Genomic DNA, 16,878 nt, shown 5'->3' on the forward strand with positions numbered 1-16,878 from the left:
AAGTTATGCAAAAGAAAAATTATAAAATAATACATTATACGTTTCTACATTTGGCAAGTTTCACCACAAGTTTTCCAATTTTAAATGGCAAAAACTATCTAAATATGTTCAATGATGGTTTTGTTTGTGCCTATATAAAAAATTTAGTACCTTCAAAAATCATTTCGAAGTTGTCGTAAATTTTAAATAAACCTTCAAGGTATTTACCATCTTTTGGTACTTTGAATAAAATCTTATTAAAAAAAAATTACCTTAGTTTTTTTTGACAAAAATACATATAAAGAATAAGTCTGGGACTGAGCCTGTAGCTTTCAGCATGAAATTCAACTAGTCAACTGTTAAATAGTCATTTTGTGCACTTGGTTCTCTCTACGTCAAACATTTGCCCTTTTTAAACTCAAAAAGGTGTACGCAGTCACTCTGCCTTTTTAAAAAAGGGCCATAGATATCAAATATAACTTTTATACAAGAAAAGGTATTTCATTCAGTTTTAAAAGTACCTATAAAAATTAGTATAGCTTTTGAATTGTCTTAAGTTTAATCACAACACACTAATGCTGTAATTAAAACAATTTTTATCAATGATATGTGACACATAAGGAAAAACTCATTCACCAAGCCATACTGTCATTTCTCAAGTTCTTACATAGAACCTTGATTTAAGTTAGTAATAAAAAAGTTATAGAAAGTAATTATAATGATATAATTGCCAAGCATATTTTTCAAAACCAATTCTTCTGATATCAAACTAAGCAAAACTTTGGCGGCGGAAGTTTATTAGGATAATTAAGTAAAGTTATAACTTTTTCATGTAGTTTAATGTTGTATCTCTTCAGATTAACGATTTCTTTAGAAAAATATTGTGTAGGGCAATTACAAGACTGTAGTTACTTTCTATAACTTTCATAAACTAAACTTATGCCAATGTACTGTAGAAATGACAGTATGGCTTTGTGAATGAGTTTTATTATACATAATTATGCAACATTTCATTGTTAAAATTAATTACTCACAGCCCTGGTTAGAAAATTGGTGCCAAGATTTTAAAATGTATATGCTGATATTTTTCCTCAAAAGTGGCCTACTTTAAGGTCTTTACAAACTTTACAGGTGTCCTTTTAAATGATTTGTGACCCCAAAGTAAAGTTATAACCTACCCTTGCAGTTTTAAATAGCAATGTCTTGTTATCGACTGCAGAAGATAGGCTTTCAAGCTAAGTCCCAGACTGTGTGATTTTTATTTTGGTTTGGCCAATAGAGCCTTATATACAAATACATTGCATTTTATGAATTACAGGATATTTATGTACCACAGTTATGTCATGGCTGTCTGCAAAATATATTTTTTAAATAAATTTTAACTACTTGGTTACTTGATTTGATGTTTGAAAACAAGAGGAAATATTTGATTTCCTCACTTCTAACACAAGCTCATCTCTGGAAAATTACACTGCAGATAATTTGTTTCAATACTGGAATGATTAAGCTGCTGTTGTTTCAAGCTGTGACAGTACGCCTCTTGCTTGACTGCCAACTATTTCATTTTGGTTCTTAACAAGTGCTTTAAGTTTGTCTGGATATCCTAGTCCCAACATTTGGCTCATGACAGACTCTGAAAAGAAAAATTAAATATAAAGCACAGTTTATAGAACAGGTTTTTTAACTCCATAACAATCATACTCCTAACTAGTGTAAAAGTTTGATCAATGAAGAAATGAACAATGGTGACCAATTACTACTAAAAACATTACAATGCCCAATATTTGCTTTTAAAAGTCATAAGTTTTCATTTTTATTTCTAGTATTGGTTTTGGGAAATGTTACTCGTGTAAAATATGCATAATGATAGTTATATGATTGATTAATGAAGAAATGAAAAACTTTTTGGCAATGGCGAGTATGCCACCATTCACAAATCATTTTCTTTCCGCTCTATCATGAGGGAAACTGGCACAACAGGGTTGGTTTCAATCAGTATAGCGTGGAAAGAAAAATCTTTTCTTGTCATTAAACATGTAAATTAACATAAAGGCTGAATTTCAAAATTATACTTGCAGAATATTTAGCTGCGCAAATTACTTATTGAAGTGGACTATATAGCTTATCTTTGGTTTTTCAGACCTCATTGTAAAATACTGAATTATGGCTACACATTACTCAATTTATGGTCACACTTACCAGCCTAACATATTAATAAATTATTTCTAATTTCTGGTGCTATGTTGACCCTAAAATACAGCAGCAATAATAAAAAAAATACATCATTGAATAGTTAAAAATGGTATAGGGGTTCTCTCCAGTTAATGTGAAATCATTTAATACTTAGCAGAACAAATTTAGTTTTAAAATTAGGATTGAAAAAACTATTGATTGAAAATTTCATTACCACTAAATTTGTTAGTACGATTTTATGTAAAAAAACATTTAAAAGCCTTAAAAATATTTTGCATTTATATAATCTTCCTACCACACCCGCCAAGTAGGGTCTATTATACAACTGGCAAACCATTTATGGGTAGGACATCCGACTCTTTTTAGGCTACGTATGGGATGGTTTAATAGTATTGCAGGCTGATATCTCAGTGGTTGGTTTGTGAAAGGTGATGTTTTAAGGTTGGTCAACTTGAAGATTTTGCACAACATTAACTTAGGTCACCCACAAAAATCTTGAAAAATTTATGGGTTGGCAAAAAGAAATTGTCAGGTCAGCCAGCTGTACATCTAGTTATAACATGGGTAGCTTTTAATGGTAAGATATTTTGAATGAAAAATATGGTGTTGGTGGATATAACATCTAACAATGTTTCAATCAAGTCTCCTTGACAAAAATTGCTGCAGCTATTCTGACTGTTTTGTGCTTGCTACATGGGTTGTTCCCAGTCTGACCACCCTTAGTACTCTTGTGCTAACCAAATAGTGTGAGCTACAGCATCATGGTGCAGTTCAGTTTTTTGTTTTCCTTATTTCCAAATCTACATTGATGCACCTGATATGGAAAAAATATTACAAATGGGATCTTACTTGAGTTAAGAAGAGCAGATACCAATGACAATGAGTTTTGTAAAATTTCTGGAACATTTTCATCCGTAAGGCGTTTGCTTAAAGACTCCAATAAATTGGATTTCTGGCACTCAATTTCAGATATACCTTAAATACATTATACCAATTAATAGATAGAAAATTGCACAGGATGAGAAGTAAAAAATGAAGTACCGAAATCTGATGTTGCCATAATAATAAGTGCGACTAGAGCTTCATTCTGCATCACTAAATGCTCAGAAGTTAACATTGTGACTAGATGAGGCAAAGCGCCACCTTTAATTACAGTTTCTACAACACTACTACATCTAGCATTCTTTACAATCCAAGAAAGAAGCCTCGAAGCTTCACCTATTTCAACAAAAAATAGAATAATTAAATCATTTTGTATAGTATCAAACCTATCAATTTAGAATAATTCACGTCTATTAAATGAATAAATTAATGCAAGGTATGACTGCTGATAACCGTATCACCAGGCGAATGAGAATTTGCTTAGCTTCCACTGCACAGTCACTATCCCTATACCCTATCAGTACTTCTCTGGTCTGATTTCAAGAAAAGTTAAGATTCTATGTATTTGTTAAACACTTGGACAACCAAGTTTAAATGATATACCACTTCGTCCTATAGAAGTTAAATATTACATGTGATAATAAAGAACATTGTTTGGGACATAGAAATCTAAACTGCTAGCGTGATTTTCCATTGAAAAATTGGGCCCCCTTAAAATTTATGCCAAAAGCAGTTCACTCGTTGAGCTTGTGGGCACCTATAAATAATGCAGGTCCCAAAGCACCACATTAGGTACATTTGCCTAGTTGTGTGTTATTAAGGTGGGGTGGCGGAGTGGTTAGCGCTTTCGCCTCGCAGCAAGAGGAGCCGGGTTCGATCCCAGCTTGTGGCACTGGGTGAAAACTCGTAACTACTCCTTCTGCGTTGAGTTTGAAAGTTCTCCCCCCACTGGTTAAAGGGGTTTTCCCCCCGAGTTCTTCGGTTTCCCCTTCCCATAAAAACTTGTAGAGGTTAACGGTAATAGTTAGTGTAGGGAGCTGTTGGCTCGCGTGGCATGAAGGGCTTGGCACCACCCTCCTACGCATTGTAACCCGGCCACCTGCTTAAAGGTATTATAAGTTGCTAGATGACTTGGGCCTAAGGTGGTGACTTGGGTATTAGCCTAGCTGATTATTATGTCTATATCTATGGCTGATGTTACAGGACCACTAAAAGTGAGTTTCTATTGGAAACCATATATTACCAGCAGATTTCCCATAAAGTAACAGAAATTAAAGCTAGTTATTAAGCTGACCTTTGACACCCGGGTGATCATCTGTTTCACACCAGATCACCAAGCGTTTCATAACGTTTACATTTGTTCCAAGGGTAATGGCACTTTTTTCTGAAAGAATCCAATATATATTATGAAACATGGGTTTATATTTACACATTTTTAGAAATCACACCTTGTTTATCGACAAGCATTCGAAATGTCCCAAGAAGTTTGAAAACAACGGGAAATGTTTCAATAGCAATCATTGGTAAGAGTTTCTCAACAACACCCACTTCGATGAGAACTGATTTATTTTGTACTAAGAAAAGCCATTAATTTCACTATTTACTGTATTTTATGACATTAGTTTGATTTTATAAATTACCTGGTATTGCTAAGTTCCTAAGTGCTGATAATACAGCATGTTGTAACCTAATATCACCATCCACACCAGTATGTTTGTGTAGAACATTTAAAAGATCCTTAATTACTTGATGAGCTACAATTTGTATACAGTGAGTATCTAGATAAAAAGAGGTCATAGATATTAAAATAGCTTGTAAACTAAAATGGGTTTTGAGGGCTTCATAATTTTATCCACTGCAAAGCAACATTTCACAACAAGTTTTATTATGAAATTAAGTTAAATAACTAACAAGGAGAGTACCCGAGGTGTTTATTGCCAATTTTGTTCAAAGTCGGCCGTAATGTAGATCTATATGAGATATGAAATTTACCAAAAGGAGACGTTGCACTACCCCTTCGATTTGCCATGGCAACCGAAAATGTTTTTGATCACTTAAAACCAAAAAATCTCCATCAAGTTTGGGTAAATTGGAACATTTTTGGGGTAAAATTGTAACAATTTTTTTGTAAAATAAGGAAAATATCTTATTTTTGTTTTAAGTGTTCAAAAACCTTTTCGGTTACCATGGCAAATCGAACGGGTAGTGAAACGTCTCCTTTTGGGAAATTTCATATCTCATCTAGGTCTACATTACGCCCCATTTTGAACAAAATCGGCAATAAACACCTCGGGTACTCTCCTTGTAAGTCAAATTTAAATTCAGTGCAGCTTCATTGCAAAGCTACAAACCATTCCTAGCAAAATTTCCTATTGCCAAGGCACCAGCAACCTGAACACTTTCTTCTGGATGACAAAGCCAAGCTAAAGTTTGTTTGTACACTTTTCCTTTACCATGTTCATACAAGTATTCCATACTTTCATCTGTAATAACAATAATTACAATACATTACTAGCCTACATTGAAAATTACATTTTTACAAAAAAAAATTGTTTATCAACAATACTACATTTAAGAGATCATAAAGGAACAAAATCTGATTAATAAGATTAGTTAGAGGTTGAAATGGGACTTAATGGAGAATCTATAGTAGTGCAGATAAAATTTAGATTCAGCAAGAAGTTTCAAGGGTTTACCCTGGTTAAAATTTCGGAGGGTCAAATATTTGCCATTTTGGCTATGGGATTTTGGATTTTCTATAAAGTCTATGAGAGGGAAATTCTAGGATTTTGGGTGTGGATTTAACTTAAATTTTCTACGGGATTTTGTCAAATATCCAAAGCCTAAGAAAATTTAGTACAGTTTTATTCACACCCAAGAGGGCAAACCTCCCTTGGTCTACACTCATCTGGAAATTATTTTTATACATATTTTAAACTATTAGACCATTATTTCAAGATGGATCAAATAGTTAAATGCTATTTCAGGTCACGTACAGTTTTGTATTTATAACGTGACCACTCCATAAATTAATTAATTAACAAAGATATATTTTAAATGGACCATTTTAGTTAAAAAAAAAAAATATAATGGAAATGGTAAATTACTGTACCTCCTGTAAGGACTAGAATAATGAGATCATACATTGTTTTAAGCATATTTAGACTTTCTTCATCCCTTGAACGTTGCTGATGCCTATTGATGAGTTCAAGCACACGCTCACAGAAGCCATTTTTAGCTAGTACTAATTTCACATTATCTAGAGGTAGATAATTTTAAAAAAGTAAAAAATATTACAATGTATAGTAATAATATAATCTCTAGCTGTTTCTAGATGACACAAAGCTATAGTTAATTATGCTCAAATGTAGTCCTTAACCATTAATAACCCAAACCTAAAATCATATTATATCATTATACCATTTTCTGCTAAATTTCCAAAAAGTTCCAAGAGAGATTCAAGACTATCATCAGGAAATTCCTTTCCAAAAAGGTTAAGTAAAGATTGTAATGATGATTTTTCCATAAGTCTTTTTCTGCCACTTTCTATAAAATTCGAAAGTTTCCCATTAATGCCTCAAATATTTTTTCTATACAGATAAGTTCCTTACCTAAATCGGCTAAGCAATTTAAAACAACGAGACAATGTGTTGCCACATCTTCATTATTATGAAACCTATGGAGATACTGCAATAGCACTTCCACAATTCCTGCATTAAGTGCTTGATCCTGCGTGTCTTCTAAATTAATTTAGGATTAAAAAGATTTAATAAGAACCATCATGTTTAATGTTATGTGAAATAAACTGATGATATAAAAAATAACTTTTAGCCCTCACTATAATCAGAAAATTAAAGGTTAGAAAATTTTGAGTGTGAATGGTAGGTTAGCCACGTTTTTGTTGAGAACCATCCATAATAGAAGACATTTTTAGGAAAAAAATTTTAATATCGGGTACCTATGGTAAATGTGTTACCAACGAGCTTGAACCAAAATTCTGTTACGCGATCCTCTTCCAAAAATACTTTTTGCTTTCAAATCCTGCTTTATTGTTATAATATTCTTAAAGGAAATTCCATTTTGTTATTTTAACTATTGGGAAAGTTAATGTTTGATAAAAAATAAGGCAGTACGTTACTATTCATTTTTTTGTTTGAATACTTTATCTCGAATTATGGCATTAGATAGACAAGCTCCCAAAATACAAAATTAAAGTAGGTGATGGAACATATTTAAAAAGCCCAAAATATGAGAGGGTATTTTTATTAGGTAGAAAAATATGATAATTTAAATTTTTAACATCTAGAAATTGCTGAACACTTACCATATGTATCAGTCATATTAAAGAGACAACCAGAAGCCACTGTGCGAAGATTATCTGGCATTTCAGTTAACTCAAAAAGTCTTTTAAGTAATACTACCACCTTCTCAACACCTTTAAGATCTTTAACAATAGCTCTTGCAGAATCTATTAAAAACACCATTTCAATTAATTTTAAATGAAATTACCTATTCACAAGTATAAAGACTATACTAATAAAACTCCGTCTTGAAACGTAAAAGCTATTTATGTAACTACTATTAAATTGTTAAGAACATGTCCTACTTTAATACAAATTTGAAAGTTTGGTAAGGAAGTTAAATTTACCATTTTCAAAACATATATTTCCTAGAGCTCTGCATGATTGTATTACAATTTCGTCATTTTTGTGAAGTATCAGCTCCACTAACGGAGAAATAATACTAGAATCTGTGCACATTTTTCTTGCAGAATCTATTGGGCAAAAAGAGTACCATGAAGATTCTTCCCTGATAATGCAATGCAGGTAAATAAAATATTAATTTGCCTGGTAACAAGTGGCGTAGCTAGCATGGGTGACACCCGGGGCATATATCATTGTGTGCTACTTACTAGTCCACTTTATGCAAATTGTTATTTTTTTCACAGTCGGGCGTCACCCCCAAATCCCGCCCAAACGGGTGGCACCTAAGTGGACCGCCCCCGCCCCTCCCTAGCTACATCAAAGCTGGTAACTCAGAAAGGAAGCTAAACCATCTTTCAGCATGGATTTCATGATACAAAAGGTATTTAAAACTAAATAATGAGGTTAAGAATTTTTTTAATGATATGAAATTTTTTCAATTTAATTCATTAAAAAACAAAAAGAGCAACATTTGAAAAACCATTTTGTTGAATGGCATCATTTAGAATTAAATAAGTCAAAATATACCACCAATTAATATATTAAGATAAAATTAATTAATTAATTATTAAGGAAAATAAATGGTCCTTCAGCCAACATAAGCCTTCCAATTAAGAAACAATTAACAGCTTTAAAAAAAAGTAACTTGATCTACCAGCAAGCTCGATTACAAATAATTTCTATTAACTAAACTTACCATCCTTGGCTAGTTCTGCAACCATTTCGGATAATTTAGCTGTTACTGCTACTTGTAAGCTGTTGGTCCTCTTCAGAAGTATAGTAATGGAGTTAATTATGTCATTTTGTAACAAATTATTAACAATAATTTGTTTCGAGTCATCTAAAAAAATTACAATAAGATTAATTAGTAATTAAATAATCAAATTATTATTTTAAGTTAACCATAAAAAATGCTGAAAAAAATTCAAAACCAATTACTCCAACTTTGGTTGGAGAAAAATTATCTTAAAACATTGAGAAACCGGTAAAGGCAGGGTTAAATTTAAATATGCTTTAACAGACAGTACATGATGTGTTAGCTTTTATAAAGGTTGTGCAAAATATTAGGGGTAGTAAAAAAAATACTAAAACATGTGCCACATGTCGAATGGCTCCTTTTAAATCTATTTACATTTGAAAAAACATCAGGGTTAACATGTTTTCAATGATTAGTTCTTATAATTCTTAATAATAAATGGATTTCTGTTGAAAAGGGAAACAATGAAATACATAAATGATAATACATGTACAATAAAAGGATTTAATTTTTGAAAAGGTTAAAAGATGCAATCATTTAACAAAACAATTTAATAATTAAAAGAAAAGATAATTGGCTTTTGCCAATTATGGTTGTTAATATAAAGGCATATGAACCACACAACTAGGTTATCTTATCACGAACCTTAAACAGTTGCATTTCTTTTCAATTCTTCCCACGACAATTGATATATAAAGATTTAAGATGGTACAAAATTATAAAATGCCAGGTAACGTCAATAATTCTAATAGTTCACAGACCAAAATGCTGATTTATATAACAGGTGTACTACTACTTGTGGTTTTCAATGAATTTAAAGTCATCGGTAAAATAGATGAGTTTGTTTAATTTTTTGGAACTAAACGCTAGATGAAACATGATTTTTTATAAACATTCCTTTCAGGTCAACAACTTTGTCCTTCTTCACAAAGTGTCATAGTTGGTCAAAAAGGAATCATAAAATGTAAAGTGCCAAACATACAAGGGCAGCGAAGCTGGAAAATATACAGTAAAAGTGATACCATGGGAAAAGAACTAGATCCAAATGAATTCCAAATAGAGCCAGATGATATTATAATGAACAAAGTGAACCTTGACTTCAATGAAGATTATGTGTTGCAGCTTGAAATATTAAATCCCAATACTAAAGTCTCTTATCATAAAAGCACCATCGAAATAACAGTCAAAGGTAAGTTCAAAGTTAAACCTTAAAGGAGCTCCAGAATTCCTAGGCGCTGACTTCATTTTGAATCTAACTTTATTGTTCTAATTGTGATTTTTTTTTTACTTTAGCACTACCAACAGTGAAGGCTTTCAAGAAAATAGTCAACCTTCAAGATGAACCCATTACAATAGGATGTGAAGCAGTAGGAAAACCAAAACCAATTATAAAATGGTTATACAAAGTAATGTTTAGTTTTAAAACTTATCCACACAGATTTATGTTTATGATCAACAACTAGGTTTACAATAGACTTTAGTCTGTGATTTAATTAGTCTTTATGAATCTTTTTTGCAACCAAAACATATTAGTAACAGAAAAACTTATTAAGGAAATCTTGAAATATATATTTCCTTATGAAAAAACTACATCAGAATTTCAAAAACCAGCAATCCTAACCTCGACCAAAGAATACATTATCCCGGGTTAAATAGAGATCTTGCAGACCATTTTGTTATCCCATTTCACTTGCATTCTCCTTCACCATCAGTGCCGGCCCGAGGTAAGTTTTAGGATGGAGCGAGATCTGATTATGGCACACCCCTTGCTTGCCCCTAATATAAAATATTTTTTTCCTTTACCACTGAGGCGCCCCCCAAGACTTGACGCCTCGAAAGGCCACTACGTTCACCCTGTTCACAATACCGCTGTTTTCACTATCATTAACAACATGGCCCCTGTTACTAGGTACACCGGGCTATAAATTCGGACACACTATCATTACACTTAAATTTCACCATCATTATGGTCCTACAAGCTCTGTTCGCTAGGAAAATATCAATTTCATTGTAACGAACTTATTTAACATCCGGGTTTTGATCTATCTTGTTTTTTTTTTCCATGTGACGTAACACAGGTCCCTACATCATAAATCAGTGGCGCGCCCAGGATTTTTTCGGGGGCAGAGATGGGGGGTACGAAATCTAATGGAGTCTAGTTCACAGCGTTTTGCAATTTGTCATAAACTGACCCTGTTACCTGCATGTTAATGGTGCCCAAGGTATCCATAAAGACTTGGTGGTTAAAGGCCGACTACATAAATCTTCGGTTTACTCTGTCTTTCACTGGAAGTAGGCTGACTGCATGGCACACGTGTATTGCAGTAAGCCTACTTCTAGTGAAAGACAGAGTAAACCGAAGATTTATGTAGTCGGCCTTTAAAACAAAAGTACAAACATCCCTTCATTCCATTAAGGCCAATTGTTTAATTTGATTATTTGAATAACTGTACAGAAGTTTCAAGTTTGAATCAATATTTACAATGAAATTAGACTAAGGTTTGAAATACTTTTTTTGTCAATGATTATTAGTTAGCGGTAGTTTTAAGACTTGGGTTTCTGGAATTTCAATTATATTTGCTTATTTTATTCCTTCCTCATTGTGGTTTAGAGGTTTTAGGATACCTATTCCTAGGTCGAGTTATTTTAAGTGAAAAAATACCATTAAATGTACAGCGTTGAGTATATTTCATTTTAAACTCCTTATTGCAGCTTGGTAATAATCAAATTAAAGCGAATGAAAATTCATGGAATTACACTTCAACATCCCGTATAGAGATCACCGACCTTGTAGGATTGTATCAATGCATTGCTACTAATGAAGTAGGGTCATCATTAGATAACATAATTGTTAACTCACGGAATGTGATAATAGGTAAATATTTCAAAATAGTTATGATGAGAAAATGTTTAACACATTTTACGTATAAGCAGACCCATCAAATGAAATAAAGAAAATTGAAGTTACTACAGTAACCGAGTCATCTATAAGTTTCAATATTGAAGCTAACACAAATGGTAAACCTCTAACACACATCTATTTCTTGTACACGCTATATGCAGAGAATTCAAGAATGAAAGAAGACCACAGTGGATCCTTAACTAGTAAGTGATGATTTTTAATAAATGGTTACACACTGCAGATGAAAATGAAAGCATAATGGACTTATTTTAAAATTCACTTGCTCTAGTTAAATGTCAACTAGAATAAGAAATGGAGGTGGAATAAGGTTCCCACAAAATAATCCCTGATACTATTAGCAAGGTTTTAACATTAGATCTTATGACCAATGATGCATCAGAGTTAGGTGGCATCCATATAAAATTCATTTAAGAGTGAACTAATTAATGAAAAATATTTCCTAACCCCTATAATTAACAGTAAAAAAATATAATTTACTAAAAACCCAGCAAAGTCAACTGCATATTTTCATAATTTTGATCACTGGTTTTTGACTTTATCTAAGCCATTTCTCGGAGGAGTTTAAGATTTAAAACAAATTGTTCAAAACTAATTAGTTTTCATTAATGTTTTTTAAAAGGGCTTATGCTTAGAAATTGTAAGATAATACTGACACTTTAATTTTTTCCAAGAACCAGGAAAAAGCACTGTGATCTCAAAAATATATTTAATTTAAACCATATGTTTCATTTAATACAGGTCAGAATGGTATATTTACAATTAGTGGTTTGCCAAAAGGAACTTCTGTTATTTTGCATTTTGCTGCTGCAGTTGATGAAGCTGTAGGATTAGCTTCAACTGAAGGGTTTACTGTTAACTTATTACCACCTACACCTGAAATAGCCCTTCAATCAGTTACTGACGAATATGTACAATTTCAATGGCGCACACCATTTTCAGCCAGATTTAGTTCATCAAATTCTATAGATTTCTTCGAATTAAAATATGGAGAGGTATGTAAACAAGGTAGTTAATGAAATCTTAATCATATCCACCAAATTAACAAACCCAAGTTCTAATATACATGTGTATAAGCGTGGTAGTAAAGTTCTTTTACCAAGGTTACAGCAAAGCCTACCTTAAAAATGATAGCCATTTAATTTTATAACACTAAATTTCCTTTTTTCAACAATACAAAGTGGTCAACACATGTTCTGTTTCCAATTTGACCTCTTCCCAATTAAAATTCGATCTAATAATCAGCCTAGACTTAAATCAATAGATTATTAAAATTTAATAGTCTTCCTAAGTCCAAAATAAACTTTGTACTGAAAATATTTTAGCAAACTTCAATGTAAATAGTTAACTAATTAATAAAATTAAGTAAATTTCCTAAATAACATAAATTTTTCAATTGCAGGGCTCCCACCAAAATCTCAAAAAAAAAAATAGGGAAATAGGGGATTTTTCTGGCTAGAAATAGGGTGAAATAGGAACCAAATATTTTAAAGTAGGAACCAAATAGGGAACATTTTAATAAACAAAAATAAGATGCTTTATTTAAACTTTTAAAAGCAGCAAATGTTTTATCACAAAAATTAAGCACTTAGTTTTAATTTCTAAAAAAACGTTTATCAATCCCAAAAATGACTATAAATTTTTTGTAATAATTGTGTCACATTAAATCGGGTTTTTTTTTCACTTTTCTACGAAATATTTTAAGCCGATGGTACTTTTCACCAAATGTACTAGAAATAGGGTGATTTAGTGACCAAATCCCGATTTTATGGTGGTTTAGGGACCTCGAAAAAAAGTAGGGGCTTTTAGGCATTTTAGGGACCTGGTGGGAGCCCTGCAATTGTATCAGGTTTCTTAACAGTGTACAAAATAACTGCCTAGCAGAATAAAGGTCATCCAAAAGATAACGAAAAAAGGTCCTCATGATAAAAGGGCCCCTAGAGAGATTAGTTACTCCATTTTTTCTTAAATGCATTTTATGAGTTAACATAATCTTTTCTGTCAGTGGCAGCTGCGGTTAGACAAAATCTGTAATCTTTTAGCAGCCTATCAAAAGTTAAATCTACTCAACATCAGTTTTACTTAATTTACCCAAAATCCACGATTCCCAAGACAAAATACCATAGGCAATAGTTATAGCGTAAGATGCATTCCTTTCACCGGCTTCGTTTTATCGGCTCATCACTTAATCCCTCTTGCCAAATCTCCAGAACTTTATTTACAACACATTACGGAACTATAAATTTACGTCTCTGTTTAGATGTCACAGCAAGGGGATAATTTACTACCAGCAACATGCCTGACTGAAATAAAAATCAGCTCATGTATGGGATATGTTTACAAATTGTACCGAAGAGGAAGCACAATGACATACAGTCAAGTTGAGATAAGAGCTCATAACAAAGAAGGATACAGTGACTGGGCCAGTTTCCTTATCTCGCCTAAGACTTAATTGTTTTTGGAAAATGTTTTATACATATAATGTGAATAAACAATAAATATGCTATTTGTAACATCAATTATGTATTTATTTCTATTTAGGGAGAATAATTATGTTGAGAGGATTTTAGCGTTGTTCCAATCCCCTTCATGCTCAAAAAGTACTACTTCCCCTAAAAAAATCACATCAGTTCCCTAAAACTGACTTATTCCAATGGGATTCATGAGCATGCGGGTGACATTTATACATCTCCCCCATTTGTGGCTGGGGATAATATTAGTGGAGGATAAAATAATTAAATTCGCAGATAATGAGAAACAATGTTCATTGTTCAATAAAAATATAATTACTTACCTTCAACTTTAATTTTTACTATGACTCCATCTAAACTTGATAGAAGTTTTTCACTAGAAAATTCCCCTTCTGTGTTACTATCGGTACAGATTTTTAGGTTCTCCAAAGAAGCAGCCAATGTATCTATGAAAAAAGCACACAATTTAGATAGAAAAAATATAATTTTAAGTTTGTATTAAAAATTAGCCTTTCAGTTTGTAAAGAACCAAGTAACAACAGTCCAGGTGATCAGACTCAAAGGAGAAGAAACAAGTTAACAAATATAAAACCACAGGTTTTTTGGTTTAAAAGCCAGTACTTTTATTTTTAGCCAGTACCTGGTTTAAAATAAACTAATACAGGGTTCATACAAAATTTCCGGAATTAAATTCCCCGACATTTCCAGGTTTTCCCTGACCAAATTGCCAAATATTCCCTGTCCATTTTGTAGAATAAATGAATGTATTAGGTAAAAATCTTGAGAAATGTTTTCTTCAAAAAATTTATTTGCCTGATTTTTTAGGGTCTTCTTGAAATTCCCTTACTTTTCGGAACAATTTTCAAGTTCCTTGACTTTTCCCTGACATTTTCGAATCATTTTCAAATTCCCTGACCTTTTGGAAACCTTTTAAATTCCCAGACCTTATGGAAACATTTTCAAATTCCCTGACTTTTCTAGGTCGTTCACGAACCCTGTAATAGTGTTTTTCATTAGAATGCTCCCGTGCCTGAGCAGTCTAGGATCGCCCCCCATTGGGAAAAAAAAGGAGCGGCTCTGAGAAGAATTAACATTTTCCATTGAGCTACTCGGTCTTGAGAGACGGAGCAACATTTTCAGATCAACAATGGAATACGAACTTGATAAACTTAAGACTTTTGGAAGTTAGCAGATGGTATGCAGCTGTTAAAAATTTGTATTTCATTGGGAGCGGTTCTATCTTGCAACCTCTGAGCTGAAACTGTGATGTCACTGTCAAATCTAGATCACTATTCGAGAAATCCCAATGGAAAACGCTATAATAGTAGCTTCTATAAGTCTATTTAAAGTAGTGGTGTGCGAGTACTCGTTATCGAGTCCGAGTACGTAATTTTATTACTCGCACGGGTACCCGATTCCCATGAAAAGGGTACATAATTACTCGAAGCGGACTCGAGTAAATAGATAATTTGAACCTATCGAGTCTAATATTACTCAGCGAGTCCATTATTATTGGGCAAGTCCATTATTTCTCAGCGATTATTTAAACAGCGACAAATAAATTTCAGACGAATTGGCCACGATAACTTAGGACTCGAATTGAACTCGAATTGGACTCGTTAAAAACATTCCGGACTCGTATTGGACTCGAAAGCTTTAAACCTAATTCTTTAGGACTCGAGGACTCGATCAAGTCCTTAATATTTGGACTCGAGGACTCGCGAGTCCAAGTTTCTAAGACTCGAGACTCGACTCTAATTTAAAAAAACAGGACTCACACACCCTTAATTTAAAGTGAGACCTTAGCAGGGAAGGTATAGCTTCCGCCAATACAAATGCGCTTGAAAAATTAGTATTGGCGGAAGTTAGACCATCCCTGCTGAGGTTATACTCCCTTTAATTGTACTAAATAAAAAAAAAACACTAGTCCAATTTACCTAAATGAAATTTTATAAATTTTCATCATTTATGGATGGAAGAGTTTAAAAAAAAAGAATACCTTGAGATTTTTTATGGCTTTAGGTAAATTAGTTGGAGAGTTCAAATAAAATCATAAAAAATCAAATGAAAAATATAGTTTTTGAGGGGTCAAAGGTCAAACATTTATAACTCTTATCTTAAAAATAATGATGAAATGGTGAAAAATGAAGTTATTGAATTTTTAACTTATTATCCGAAAAATGAAAAACTACATTTATCTACACCAAGCCATACTGGAGTTAAAAACTTGCCAAAATTATTGAAAACAACTATAATCCACCGGATGAATGTAATAATTTATCAAAATAATCAGATCAATTTAGAGTATTCTTGGAGCACTCAAAAGCAGTAAAAGGAATATCCAAGTACACAAATGGAACGTTAAAGTTGATCAAAGTGGTTGAGAGCAGTCAAATGGAAATTTCCAATTGGTTATTAAATTTCAATATGAAATTAGTGTATATCCGAAACTGCCGAATAAAATTTGCTAAAGGAGAGAATCAGAACAAGGCTACCTGTTCAAAGTTTATTTTTTGACAATTAGTAAGCCTTGGTAACATAAATCGACATAATTATTAAGAGAAATTGCTCACCCATACTGTAACCCAGAAGTTGAAATTATATTTCGATATTAAATATATTCTAACTCATAAATCAATGTATCTAAACTTTTCTATTCTAGATTTCACAAAATAACGCAGTTAACGAAGGAATTCTTTAAAGTCTTAACATAGAGAAAAGGGTTTTTTCAAAAATCAACAACATTGCCTGCCATAGAAATAGAAATTAGACTAGAAGCACGATTGGATTGGGCGGGGACGTACCAGCTAGAAGGCTGCCATCAGAGTGGAATCGCGATAGTCGCGCCATCTCATAGAAACAATTTAAACTAAATAAGTAAATATGGTCACGTGGAATAACATAAAACAGATCGTAGGCAACGTATTAAAATCTTTTTTTAATTATCTGACAATATATTAAGTTATTTAAACA

At 32.5% G+C, this 16,878-nt stretch overlaps 2 protein-coding genes across 3 annotated transcripts; one reads left to right on the forward strand and one right to left on the reverse strand.

Annotated features, from left to right (window-relative positions):
• Nucleotides 1-958: 958 nt before the first annotated feature.
• On the reverse strand, nt 959-16,598 carry LOC149940573 (rap1 GTPase-GDP dissociation stimulator 1-like). 2 transcript variants are annotated; one of them, XR_016481160.1, is made up of 16 exons: nt 16,479-16,598; nt 14,229-14,351; nt 8,455-8,598; nt 7,703-7,828; nt 7,379-7,522; nt 6,666-6,794; nt 6,475-6,600; nt 6,167-6,313; nt 5,406-5,537; nt 4,695-4,832; nt 4,503-4,628; nt 4,349-4,438; nt 3,214-3,390; nt 3,022-3,147; nt 1,397-1,612; nt 959-1,306 (listed from the first exon to the last, which is right to left on the reverse strand). XR_016481160.1 is itself a non-coding variant. In XM_090177500.1 (15 exons), the coding sequence occupies exons 1-15, from the start codon at nt 16,480-16,482 to the stop codon at nt 1,482-1,484; spliced, it is 1,863 nt and encodes a 620-aa protein (XP_090033626.1). In that variant the 5' UTR covers nt 16,483-16,598; the 3' UTR covers nt 959-1,481. The 2 variants fall into 2 exon arrangements, 1 of the variants encoding a protein (XP_090033626.1); XM_090177500.1 differs by having other exon boundaries at nt 959-1,612.
• Nucleotides 9,251-13,953, forward strand: LOC149940574 (uncharacterized). Its single transcript, XM_090178262.1, has 7 exons — nt 9,251-9,340; nt 9,419-9,703; nt 9,808-9,920; nt 11,227-11,389; nt 11,449-11,619; nt 12,176-12,429; nt 13,695-13,953. The coding sequence occupies exons 1-7, from the start codon at nt 9,280-9,282 to the stop codon at nt 13,884-13,886; spliced, it is 1,239 nt and encodes a 412-aa protein (XP_090034388.1). The 5' UTR covers nt 9,251-9,279; the 3' UTR covers nt 13,887-13,953.
• Nucleotides 16,599-16,878: the final 280 nt, after the last annotated feature.

Source organism: Leiobunum rupestre, chromosome 6 (genome assembly GCF_980474605.1).
Source record: "Leiobunum rupestre chromosome 6, qqLeiRupe1.1.hap1, whole genome shotgun sequence".
In the NCBI taxonomy this organism is placed as follows: Eukaryota; Metazoa; Arthropoda; class Arachnida; order Opiliones; family Sclerosomatidae; genus Leiobunum; species Leiobunum rupestre.

What these genes read in the sequence shown, in the direction of transcription:
- LOC149940574 (XM_090178262.1), top strand. Translation starts at nt 9,280, where the DNA reads ATGCTGATTTATATAACAGGTGTACTACTACTTGTGGTTTTCAATGAA. An exon ending in CAATGAATTTAAAGTCATCG is followed by an intron (nt 9,341 to 9,418) that starts GTAAAATAGATG and finishes CATTCCTTTCAG; the next exon opens with GTCAACAACTTTGTCCTTCT. An exon ending in CATCGAAATAACAGTCAAAG is followed by an intron (nt 9,704 to 9,807) that starts GTAAGTTCAAAG and finishes TTTTTACTTTAG; the next exon opens with CACTACCAACAGTGAAGGCT.
- LOC149940573 (XM_090177500.1), bottom strand. An exon ending in TAATATGACTGATACATATG is followed by an intron (nt 6,795 to 7,378) that starts GTAAGTGTTCAG and finishes AAATTAATTTAG; the next exon opens with AAGACACGCAGGATCAAGCA. An exon ending in TGATCACCCGGGTGTCAAAG is followed by an intron (nt 3,391 to 4,348) that starts GTCAGCTTAATA and finishes TTGTTGAAATAG; the next exon opens with GTGAAGCTTCGAGGCTTCTT.